This window comes from Salvia hispanica, chromosome 2, assembly GCF_023119035.1.
Source record: "Salvia hispanica cultivar TCC Black 2014 chromosome 2, UniMelb_Shisp_WGS_1.0, whole genome shotgun sequence".
Lineage (NCBI taxonomy): Eukaryota > Viridiplantae > Streptophyta > Magnoliopsida > Lamiales > Lamiaceae > Salvia > Salvia hispanica.
In genome coordinates this window covers 32,164,746-32,178,059 of record NC_062966.1, presented here as the reverse complement: position 1 = coordinate 32,178,059, position 13,314 = coordinate 32,164,746, and the positions used below count along the sequence as shown (strand labels likewise).

At 39.5% G+C, this 13,314-nt stretch overlaps 1 protein-coding gene across 1 annotated transcript; it reads left to right on the top strand.

The window, feature by feature from the left end:
* Positions 1–6,163: 6,163 nt before the first annotated feature.
* Positions 6,164–8,037, top strand: LOC125206817 (probable receptor-like protein kinase At1g11050). The gene is made up of 2 exons (XM_048106040.1): positions 6,164–7,018; positions 7,223–8,037. The coding sequence occupies exons 1-2, from the start codon at positions 6,289–6,291 to the stop codon at positions 8,035–8,037; spliced, it is 1,545 nt and encodes a 514-aa protein (XP_047961997.1). The 5' UTR covers positions 6,164–6,288.
* Positions 8,038–13,314: the final 5,277 nt, after the last annotated feature.

The following is a 13,314-nucleotide window of genomic DNA, read 5'->3' as shown; positions in this document are numbered from 1 at the left end:
GCATCTTTGCTATGACAAACAAAATTTTTTTTTTACAGTAAGTAACTGAATATATGCTTTCGTACCAGCCGTATTTAATTTAGGATATCAAACTAAATAAGTTGAAGGTAGTACATGTGAATATCACGGTGTTTACATCTGTCATGTCCTATAGTATTTAATTTATAGGTAAATTGGATAACAATTCTCAAAAATGATATTTTTGAGCTAGTCCAAGTATGTCCTTCAAGCATGTATTATATCTGCAAACATGTAGAGTTAATCTGTAGTACATAATATTGCTGACTGTTACACTAATTACAATTAATTATATGAAAAGAGTGAACTATAATCAATCCGTGTGCATAGTAGAAATTTAGTGATTGTTACATAAATTACAATGCCAATTACAAACTACTCTATGTTCTAATTATTTAAAATTAATAAGTAGTTATTGTTGAGATTTATTCTTTACAAATCTAAACATACGTAATGGTATAATTTTATAGTGCATATAAGTAGTAGTACTAATTTTGTTTAAATCAATTTTACAACTAAAATCCAAATTATAGTCTCAACAGAAGATTAATTTTACTGAAAATTTTGTATTGACATTAAGTCAATTTTACACTTCAGTCATAATTAGGAGTAGATGAAGTCCATCAAAGAGGTCTTTGAGAAGACTATGCTGTGAAGCGTATGCTTGTGTATGCGATGACAATTCAAGTGTAAATGTCATGCTATCAAATAGGGATTTTACTTTAACTATTTATATTAAACTTAAATTTAAAAGATTTTTTTTATATTTTACTCATAAAAATTTGAAAATGTAATATAAATTTGTTTTAGTGTAAGTCCAAAAATGGTGATTTTACTTTAACCATTTACATTAAACTCAAATTTTCTCTATATTTTACTCATAAAATTTAAAAATGTGATTTGAATTTGTTTTAGTACAAACCCAAAAATATGTATATTTGACTCAAAATCCACGATGAAATTGATTTTGGAGTATTATCGAAGCTAATTGCTTATTCTATTTTAAATTTTAAAATACCATTAGAGAAAGTGTAAGATGGTTTATAGGTTTTCCAACTATGTACAAATTATTCACAAGAAAATTTTGCTCTTTCTAGGTTTACAATTTTATTTACTACTATTAATATTTTATGGCTTTCCCTAAATTCCATTAAATACGGAGTATAAGATTTTTTTTAGAAGTTTCATTTAATTTTTAAGACACTTAGGAATCTTACCGACAAGACCTCATGTTGTAAGTTACAAGACTATCTCCAATTTTGCACAAAATCTCAATTTTTGCGTAGAAAATTTTTTCAATCATATAGCAAACTTGTTGAAAAACTTAAATTCATCATTTTCTTTATGGAACAATATCAAATAAAAATTTTGTGAGACATATATTAAAAATAATATAAAGTTTGAGTGTGGTGTAAATAGTTGGAATAAAATGACCTTTTAATATAATTCATACTTAAAAATGAATTTGAGTTGGTGTAAATAGTTCAAGATGACCTAACAAAATACACCACCATTTGATACAAATTTTGTTCAAGTTCATATGTAAACACAGCTTAAAAACTCATCATGTTATTGACTATATAAGTCCTCCATTTGACAAGGAAAATAAAATGAATATGAAGACCCACCACTTTGGAAACTAAGTTCCCATGCATTACTAGGAAAGTTGCACCAACTAAAAGAAGACCATTGCAGTAGTACTATTACCTAAACACTCTCCTCCTATGGTTTTTCTTCTTCTAGTAGATTGTGATAAATTAAAATAATGCTAAAAAAAATGTTCTCGTGACATATCATTCAAGCATACAATTGCCTAGAAATAATGTTATGTATTTAGTGACACACCCACTCAACTGGAAGTTGTTCGCTTGTGTGGTGTGGCCCCTCCGCATTCTAAAGAAATTGCTACGAAATTAGAAGTTAACCTCTCTGGCCGTTCGATCATGTTTTGATGTATATAGTAGTAGTAATTAATAATTTGATCATGTTTTGATGTATATAGTAGTAGTAATTAATAATTTCGTCATAAATTAACAATTAGATTAGTGAGTTAACTATCATTTTAACTAATTGGATTAAAATATACTTAATTATTTAAAGGATAATTAATTATGTTAAAAATATTTAATTAGAATGATAATTAACTAGCTAATATGGTCTAATTGCAAAACACTTTTAAGAGTGATTTTGAACTTTAACCGTAAAAAGAATAAATAAAAGGCGAATCATCAATGAAATTAACTTCCCCACGTAAATAAATAAATGACATTATTTTTTATATTACAAAGAAGGGGAGTGTTACATTGCTAACTCAAAAGATGGGATATGAGAAGATATGTAAAACAAGATAAGAAATACGGGCTTCATGTCAAGATATGCAAAGATATGATTTTTTTCCGTTGTTTGATAGAAAAGAAATTATCTAAATTTATATTGTATATTAAATAACATGACTTAACTTGACAAATTGGTGAGATATATAAACAAGGCTAAGAGCATTCCCAATGGAATTGGCGTAAATCTCGGCGATAAATCGCCGGTTATCGCCGAATTATCGCCGGCCATTGTGGCGAAGTCGGCGATAATTCGGCGATAATGTTGCCGTTGCTTCGCCGAGTGGCGTTCTAACGCCGGATTATCGCCGAGCGATCGCCGGCCACTGTGGCGACGCTCGGCGATAATCGGCGATAATTAAAATTTTTTTTTTTTTTTTTTTGAACCCAACGGCTATTTTACATTCCACCCCTATAAATATTTCCTCCACTTCCTCCATTCATCACCCACAATCTTCATTCTCTCCATTTTCAATCTCTTCTCCCAATCTTCAATTTTCATCAAAATTATGAGCTTTTGGAAGAAAAGTTCCCGATCGGGTAAGGATAAGGGTAAGGGGAAAGAGTCGAGTTCACAAATTCCCAACACGGATGAAGCAAACGAGCAGTGGATGCAGTCGTTGTTGGCGATGGGTTCTCCTCCCGGCCAACTTCCATACGGGGGTCCGTCTCCTTTGCAGACTCCTCCGGCGCGGAGACTTTCTCCGTACTTCAACTCGCCGGCGAATGCCCTTTCCAGCCGACGATGTGTATCGGCCCCAGTTCGACACCCCCGGATCAACCCGGGCGACCAAGAATCTCGGGCCGCGACACCGAGCGCGGAGGACTTCGAGGTGGAAGAAACGCCCACCGAGCCGCCTTCTAGGAGCGGGAGGAGGAAGGGCGCCGGCGTCGTCGGCCATTGCGAGCTGATACGGGTTCCGATGAGAGGCCGAAGCGGGTAAGGACTACTTACACTCTGCAAGAGTCCGAGCCGATAGCCGACTGGCACCGGGCGGACACGTCACAGACGCGGAGCGCAGCAAAGAACTACTGCAGTGAGATCATATTCGGGAGCGGATTGCCGCGAAGCATGCGGGAGCCACAAGACCGCCTCAATGAAGGACCATGGCAGCGAGGCGATCCGTCGGCATTGGGAGCGCCTCATGAGGGACTGCGGGCACTTCAACGGTATTTATTCTAACTTGATGACTCACATGACGAGTGGCCAGAACGAGCACATGGTCCGAGATGAGGCCATCCGGATGTATAGTAGCCAGTACTTGTCGACGAAGGGCTTCAAGTATTGGAACATCTACGATAAGCTGAAGGATCTCCCCAAATTCCGGACGGAGATGCACAGCGCGCTGCACGGGAAATCGGTGCGCTCGCGACTTAGCGTTTCGGAGAGCGAGGGGAGCGCGGCCCACATCGACTTGAGTGGGGATGGTCCGCACGAGCGCCCGGAGGGAGTGAAGAAGGCGAAGGGGAGGCGGAAGGGGAAGGGCGCAACGTCGGAAGTCGCGTCGGAATCCGTCATCGACTTAGAAAAAGCCACTTATTCGAGCAATGTCGCCAATCTGACCCAGATGTACACGCTGTACTTCACCGGCGGCGGGACCCCTGAAGAAAAGGCGGCCCTCTGGAAATGCATCCAACACCTGCAGAGTACGCTGGGGCTCGATCCCGACGCCCCTCCGGCCCCTCCGTCTTAGATTTTTTTTTTTTTTTAAATCTTTGTTTATTTGCGTTTTTTATTTGTAGTTTTTTTTTTCTCGTTGTATTATATTTTCCAATGATTAATACAACGATGAATTGTTCATTATTAGTCTATTTATTAAATACATTTGTAGGGAAAATTAAATAATATAAAAAATAATGATGTAAAAATGAAATGTTGAGTTAGGGAGAAATAAGGGAGAAATAAGGGAGAAACCAATGTAGCACTTGGCTAAAAACTGGGGATAAATTTTGGTGCTGATGTGGCGCTGATGTGGCAGGAGTTAGGGAGAAATAAGGGAGTTTTTAGGGAACTCCATTGGGAGTGCTCTAACATGTTATAATTTTAGTAAGATTAGATAGGGCCTTGGTCTTATATTGGGCTTTGAGTTAAGCTTAACTATGATATCAAACAATTAGAAATGTCCATATATAATTCTCTATCTTGGTATTACTAACTTATCAAACATGCCACTATAATTAAATAATAGTCATTCTATATTCAAATTAAGAGCCTAGATTGGATGGTAATTGGATGGTAATTAATGTGCATATATGTGTATATGGAGCTATATTATCTATGTATGAACGTGAGAAATTTCCATAATTGTGTGTGTCTATGTGTCATTCTAGTTGGAGGTGAGACCAATATGCATATCTATTTGTCAAAATACTATTGGTAGGGTATACCACATTTGCTTTACATCGTGGTATTCCGAGATCACTGAATTTTTTCTCCTAGATGATTAGCCCGGGATGTAAATACCATAAAAAAAAGTCAATAACTTATTAAAGTCAATTTACCACAAATTAGTTGTAACTAATTTTAAAAAGGGGTTTTGGCTTTTTAAACCAAAACCTTTCTCCGAATTTCGGTTTTTCCCATGAACTATGAGATTTGTTTTTAAAACCACGAACTTTCATTTCGTTAGGATTTTCCCCCGGCGGGTCAACGACGAAACCCGGGTTGTCTACATGTCAATTTTAATCCTATTTGTCACTAAATTGATTACTTGGATCCTATTTGGCACAATAATACATATAGTCACAATTATTACATAACAAATGACAACTTTTGAATAAACAAAACACAACTTTAACATTTTGAATTATGCTATTCAGGTCGGTTGGAAAAATCCTAATGAAATGAAAGTTCGTGGTTTTAAAAACAAATCTCATAGTTCATGGGAAAAACCGAAATTCGGAGAAAGGTTTTGGTTTAAAAAGCCAAAAACCCTTTAAAAAAATATCTCATAATTTTAAAACGCATATAACTTTCTCAATTTAAATTATTTTTTCGCACAACATATATCAAATTAAAGATAATTTCATAAGGATTCTAATGAGATCTCACTTGCATATGTTCCGATGTCAAAATTTTAAAAAAAAAATCAATAATTTTCAATTTTTTCGTACCGCAACAAATGTCAATATGATAAAATATGTCAATATAATACATGTAGAATATCAATATAAGCTATGTGTTAACATAATCAAAGCATTGTGTTCACATTGTCGTGTTGATATTTTCGAAACACTATATTGACATTTTCATCCAAAACTCTAATTTGATAGTTTTTTTTATCCTTTTCAATTTAATTAATAAAAATAAAAATTACCCGCGGCAAATTGTAGACCACATGTTTTCTAAAATCATACTCCCTCCGTCCTAAGATAAGTGACTTGTATTCTTTTTTGGGGTGTTCCACTATAAATGACCTATTTCCATTCTTAGCAAAAAGTTATATCTCTTACTTTATTTTCCATCTACTTTATTCTCTCTTCTCTCTTCTACTTTTTCCTCTCTCATATTTTACTCTCTCCATTTTAATTTATTTAAATACCATTCCTTAAATTCTGTGCCTAAAAAAAGTAAGTCACTTACCTTGAAGTACCTTGGAGTGAAGAGAGTATAATTTTATATTAGTTGTAGTTAGCAATTAAATGATAAATTAGTAATTGATCCCTCAGTAATGGTTACACATGCTCAAATATTATGATTAGGTCAATTAAGTAATAAACTACTCCGTAAATCTCAACTAATAATTTTAAGTTTGAATGAAAATCAAATTTCCCAATCAATCACTTTCCCAATTTTCTTAATTTGATGTAGGCTGAAACTTACTTTACTGGGTGTTAAGATATTTCCTTATTGTTTCACTCCGGACAGAAATTTCAACAATAAAGAAGAAATCATCGTCTTTGAGGATGAAGCCAGCCTTGATTTTGAGGTGAAAACATGATTCCTCATGCCATAATCTCTGCAATCTTCTTCTTCTTCTTCACCCGATCATCGGCATGCCCCCTGGATCTAGAATACGTGGTCAAAATCCCCTGGGACACCTCCTCTTGCCGGCCGTCAACGGGTATTCCTTCCCCCAATTGCTGCCAAACGCTCACCAGCCTCTACGGCGTCGCCTTCGCGCACCGCTTGAAAAACACATCCCTATTCCGCCTCCCCGACCTCGAAACGGCGTCGTCCTGCCTCTCCAATTTCCAATCCAAACTCGACCGCCTCGCCCTCCCGCGCCAAATCGCCTCCGCCTGCTTCGCGCCGCACCGCTTCGTCAACACCACCGACGTCTGCGCGGGCCTCCAGACCAGGCGCGACTGGGTGGCGCTGCTGGGGGAGTCCACGCCTCTCGACCTCGCGTGCCGCCGCGATCTGTCTGACCTCGGCGCCTGCGATGCCTGCGTCGGCGCGGGGTTTAGGGCGCAGTCGCGATTGCTGGAGATTGATGGGAATATCTCGCACTCCACTGGCTGCTTTCATTATACGATTCTGTATGCCGCTGGAGTGGTCAATGAGCTCGGGCCTCACAGCACCGGAGCGCTCTCTTGTATCTTCGGCTTGCCTTTGCTCTCCCGCGGAGCCGGAGGAGGGGATCGGAGCCTCATCCTTGCCGCCGCCGGCGCTGGTTTCGCCGCCGTGGTGGTGACTTGCCTCGTCGCTTTCCTACTCAAAGGAGGTTTGTGGATACAATTTTGCTTTTACGATTTTAGGATTTTTTCTGATGATTGAGCATTTTAATTAGTACTGTTAGCCTAATTTAGCATTTCACAGTAATTGAATTTTGAATTTGAACTAGGGTTTGATCAAATTTTGTGATTTTTTCTATAATTTAGCGTTTTTATTAGTACTGTTAGCCTAACTAATCTTGAATTTCTTGTAGTGATCGGAGAGAAGCAGGTGGCAGCCTCAGAGTCGGATGGGTTTCCGAGCTCGGATTCCGACTCCTCGGACGATAGGCCGCTGCTCAACTGGAGGCCCAAGACGGACACATTGTGGTACAAAATCAATGATATTGAGAAAGCAACTGATAACTTGTCACCAAGAAATTTGATTGGGAGAGGGCAATTTGGAGAGGTGTATAAAGGCAAACTAGGAGATGGCAGCTTGATCGCCGTGAAGAAAGTAATCGATACAGAGTTGGAGTTTGTGAGCGAAGTCGAGATCATCACCAGTTTGCGCCACCGAAACCTGGTCCCTCTCCGTGGCTGCTGCGTCGACGACACCACCGATCAAAAATACCTCATCTACGACTACATGCCCAACGGCAACCTAAGCGAGCACCTCTTCCCAAAACAGAGAGGGTCGGACAGAGCAATGCCGTGGCCGCAGAGGAAGAGCGTGATCTTGGACGTCGCCAACGCGTTGCTCTACCTCCACCGCGGCGTCAACCCTCCGGTCTACCACCGGGACATCAAGCCGACGAACATACTCTTGGACGCGCAGATGAGGGCGAGGGTGGCGGATTTCGGGCTGGCCAAGCGAGGGGAGATGGGGGAGGGGCGCCTCACGACGAGGATAGCGGGGACGCACGGGTACTTGGCGACAAATAAAAGGAAAGCAGAAAAGAAAGCTATACGATGGCAGAAAATCAGTGTGTATATAAAATACTTCCAGATACAACTTATTTATAGGCAAGCTGCTCAACAACTTCCTAAAATCTCTCTAGCACTATCTGCCACTAACAAAACAGAATAACAGAATTAAATTGACTACTAAATCACTCTACGAGTGACTCCTAAATTCTAGAATAGAAAATAACAGAACAAACTAATTAAAAACAACCACTAAACATATCTGTTAGTTCCTAAAGTTTAGCACTAATTTTAACACTCCCCCTTAGTGCAAACTCCCGATCAACAACACCTAAGGCAGCACGGAAAAGCTCGAATTTAGACTTCGCCAAGGCCTTAGTGAAAATATCAGCCACTTGATCGTTGGTGCAGACTCCCTCTAGCTTGACTTCTTGATTAAGAACCTTCTCACGAATAAAGTGATGTCGAACTTCAATGTGCTTCGTACGAGCATGAAAAACTGGATTTGAAGCCAACTTTATAGCACTTTCATTGTCGCACTTGATCTGCACAGGATAGTCGACATTGCTTAGCATATCTCCAATCAATCTCTTCAGCCAAACACATTCTTGTGCAGCCATGGTTGCTGCAACATACTCTGCTTCACTACTTGACAAGGCCACAGTATCTTGTTTCTTCGAACACCATGAAACGACCGCTGAACCAATATCAAAACAGTAGCCCGTAGTTGACCGACGATCATTTGAGTCTCCAGCCCAATCTGCATCAACAAATCCACTCAACAAGAATTTATCACAATTCTTATATAGTAGCCCGTGGCTTATAGTTCCTTTCACATAGCGCAGGATTCTCTTCGCAGCATCTAAATGATAACTCCTTGGATTTTGCATAAATTGTGCAACAACACCAACACAGTAAGAGATCTCGGGCTTTGTGATGGTCAAGTAAATCAGACTCCCAACAAGCTGTCGAAACTTCTTAGCATCTTTCAGTGGCTTTCCTTCATCTTTCTTCAACTTGAGATTTGATTCCATTGGTGTAGCCATTTCTTTCGACTCCCCCATGTTGAAGCGCTCCAAGAGACTCCTTGCATAGCCTCTTTGAGAGACAAAATATCCTTGATCTGCTCTCTCCACTTCTAAGCCAAGGAAACATTCAACCTCTCCCAAATTTTTCATCTCAAAGCGAACAGATAGATCAGCCATCAACTCAACGATTTCTGACTCATTTCCTCCCGTTATTATCATATCATCAACATACAATAATACTAGAAGATGCACATGTGGTTCTATTTTGACGAACAAACTGGAATCTGAGGTAGATACTCTAAAACCACAAAAGAGAAGGTATTGAGCAACTTTACCATACCAAGCTCGAGGTGCTTGCTTCAAGCCATATAACGCCTTCTTCAAACGACACACATAGGCTGGAAACTTTGTTGAGACGAAGCCTTCGGGCTGTTCCATAAACACCGGACGATCCAGCTCACCATAAAGAAATGCATTCTTTACATCGAGTTGCCACAACTTCCAACCTTTGAGCGCAGCAATAGAGAAAATAGATCTTACTGTCACCATTTTTGCTACTGGACTGAAAGTCTCCTCATAGTCAATTCCATAGCTTTGAGAAAACCCGCGAGCAACTAAACGAGCTTTAAACCTGTCAATGGTTCCATCCGACTTCTTTTTGATGCGGAATACCCATTTGCACGAGACGATTTGACAGTTTTCAGGCCTGCACACCAGCTCCCATGTCTCGTTTCTGTCTAAGGCTTCGATCTCCTCTCGCATAGCTTTTTCCCAATTTGGACAGCCCTTTGCTTCTTCATAGCTTATTGGATCTTCAGCATTCATCTCTCCTGTAAAGAAACACGATACAACCGAACAATGATTGATATCTACCTCATAATGTTTGAGATAATCTGGTTGTCGTATCTCTCTTCTCGGCCTTCCAGAAACTTGTTGCACATCACTACTTTCTGCACTTCCATAAGCATCAGCAATCTGTTCAGAAGCTGAAGCTGGTGAACCATTTTCAGCCTCTTCACGGCTAGAGACTTGTTCATCTACGTCAGGAAATAGTGGCTCCAAACAATCTTGATCCCCATCAAGAGCTGCGAATTCTCGAACAGCATAAAGAGACGACACTTCATCAAATACCACATCTCTAGACGTAGTATACTTCATTGTCTTTGGATCCATGCACCTCCAGCCCTTTCTATAACAGTCATATCCAACAAATATACACTTCTTCGCTTTCGGGTCAAGCTTAGTTCTATTAGACTTAGGAACATGTACGTAGCAAATAGAACCAAAGACCCGAAAGTAACTGACATCTGGAACGTCACCATATAAAATCTCAAAAGGTGATTTTTGAGTACCTGGCCAGGGAGGCAGCCTGTTCGTCACATGACAGGCACATTTAACAGCTTCAGCCCAAAGTTCTCGAGGAAGATTCTTTTCATGCAGCCATGAAAGACAAACTGAGGTGAGATGAGCTAGCTTTCTTTCCGCCACTCCGTTCTGCTGAGGAGTGTCGGGACAAGTCATTTGCCGTTGAATGCCATTGTCTTCGCAATATTTGAAGAAAGCATCTGACATATATTCTCCACCATTGTCACTGCGGAGGCACTTTATCTTCTTCCCAAACTCCTTTTCAACAGCATTTCTGAACTCCACAAACTTGGACAGAGCCTCACTCTTTTCTTTCAAAAATTTCACCCAAGTGAACCTTGAGTGATCATCCACCAACACCATAACATAGCGATGACTGCTGCAGCTTGGTGTTCTAGTCGGCCCCATCAAATCTGTGTGAACTAACTCGAACAATGTAGATCTACGATTCAAGGACTTTTTAAAAGGAAGTCTATGTGATTTACCATATTGACATCCTTGACAAATTACATCTTCGCGCACATTCACCAGAGTAGGCATACCAGCGATCAGCTTCTTAGACGACATTTGCTGCAGTAGCTGATAGCCTACATGCCCTAACCGAGCATGCCATATCGATGTATTGTCGGTTTGACTAGTTTTCTTGACATAAGCTTCACCAGCTGACATAACAAACAAAGAACCCTTCTTCTCTCCAATATACGTTATATCAGCAGAAATATTCTTCACATTATCAAGCACCTTCACATCATTAGGACCAAACAAGACATACTTTCCAGATTCTGTAATTTGAGTGACCGAAACTAGATTTCGTTTCAAACCTGGAACGTGGTAAACATCATGAAGCTTGACACTTTTGGCTGATGGATTTCCGACAACGTCAATGGTCACGTCACCTTCTTTGGCTACTGGATGAGCTGAGTTGTCTGCAGTGACAACAACTCTCTCTCCATGGTGATCACGCATCTCTGAGAACAAAGTGGCATTTCCGGTTGCATGATGAGAGCAACCAGAATCGATGATCCATTCCTCCTTGTCGTTGATGTAGTTAACATGGACATCACCTGCCTTTCCTTTGATTTCTTCAACGGTGAAGCACTGGTCCCATTCAATTTTATCATCTCCATCATTTGTGCAGGCAACGTTAGCTTTAGTAAGCTTAACACGACAATTCTTCTTAATATGCCCAAGTTTTCCACACCTGAAACACGTGATAGGTTTCTTACTTGGAGATTTGCCTTTGTCTGCACTCGTGTCTTCATCCTTGCCCTTGTTCGAAGTCCAAGCATTCTTCTTGTTTGATTTCCCTTTTGAGAAAAGAACAGCATCAGAATCAAGATTTTTCGCCATTTGTTTCGCCAAGGCTTCTTGATTACAAAGCAGATTCTCTAGCTCCTCTACTGAAGGCTGATTTGACCACCCTTGGATCGAGGTAACGAAGGGCCCATACTCCTTCCTCAGACCACGAATAAGATAGCGACGCAGACGTGCTTCGCTGATCTTTTCGTTCGTGTCTATCTCTGATATTTCAGCACAACAACTTTTAATCCGTAAAAAGTATTCGGAAACTGACATACCTCCTTGAGTTAACATTGCTAACTCATTCTCCAAAAGTTGCAGCCTTGCGGTGTTTTTCTTGGTACAAACACTTTCAAGTGTTTGCCAAACTTCTTTTGGAGAGCTCACATCACGAACATGATCAATGAACTCCTTGCTGATAGATGTCCTCAGCGCAAAGAGTGCCTTACCGCACTTGATCTTCCACTTCCTTCGTGATTCGGCATTTTCAGGAACATCTCTGGGGACCTCCGTTTCGGCACCGGCGACTAGCTCCCACAGATCCTGACCTTGAAGATATGCCTCCATACACATCCTCCAGAACTTGTAGTTGTTATGGCCTACAAGTTTCTCCATCCCGAACTGATTATTTCCACCATTTGAAGCTTCCATCGTATTGACGACAAGAGCTTTCCCAAGAGTACAACCTGGCTCTGGTACCATAAAACAAATAAAAGGAAAGCAGAAAAGAAAGCTATACGATGGCAGAAAATCAGTGTGTATATAAAATACTTCCAGATACAACTTATTTATAGGCAAGCTGCTCAACAACTTCCTAAAATCTCTCTAGCACTATCTGCCACTAACAAAACAGAATAACAGAATTAAATTGACTACTAAATCACTCTACGAGTGACTCCTAAATTCTAGAATAGAAAATAACAGAACAAACTAATTAAAAACAACCACTAAACATATCTGTTAGTTCCTAAAGTTTAGCACTAATTTTAACAGATAGGGGTGGCATGAAAAGAATGAATTGCAATTGGCAAAGGGAACCTATAGTCGTTTCAATAAGAATGATTCGGAGGCCACATAGGCAAAAATTGACGATGTAAAACAATGGTACAACTTTATGCCAGTTTTAAAAAAAATGTACTACTACAATATAAAACAATGGTAAAACTAAATGGATGGATTGTGCTGTGATGTTTTTTTTAGTGTGGAGCCTCTTGTTTAATTAGGCAGAGTGGGTGAATTTGGACCCAATTGGCAAAGGAACCTATAGTGGTGTGACTCGTGTCTATTTACAAGAATTTGGGCCAAATGACCGAAGCCCAATCGGTAATGCCCAAATAGCACCACAATTTCCCTATAATCTCTCCAAGACTCCAACCCTGTAATTCTTTTTACCATCATGCTAATTCCAAATCAAAATTTCAAATCCAAATTCGTCAAAACTTAACATTTACAGTGAATTATGAATGAAATGAAATGAAATGGTTAATATTATAAGGAATGAATATTTGTATAGAGGTAGAAATGATGATTCAAAAATCAAAATGATCGGTGCATGGTTTCTAAAAAAATTAAAGGGAATTTTAGTTTTTATTTTTTGTTAATAGAAAGTCGAATAGGATAGATCTATACTTTACTCTCCTAAATTTTGATTATGCAGAAATTGAATATATTTAAAACCAATATATTTCAAAATGCAAAAACCACCAAATTGCGTACTTATATTATCAGACGTAATCTGTCGTTGTTTA

Coding starts and splice junctions, on each gene's coding strand:
- LOC125206817 (XM_048106040.1), top strand. CDS start 6,289: ATGATTCCTCATGCCATAATCTCTGCAATCTTCTTCTTCTTCTTCACC. Junction 7,019..7,222: donor CGCTTTCCTACTCAAAGGAG/GTTTGTGGATAC, acceptor AATTTCTTGTAG/TGATCGGAGAGAAGCAGGTG.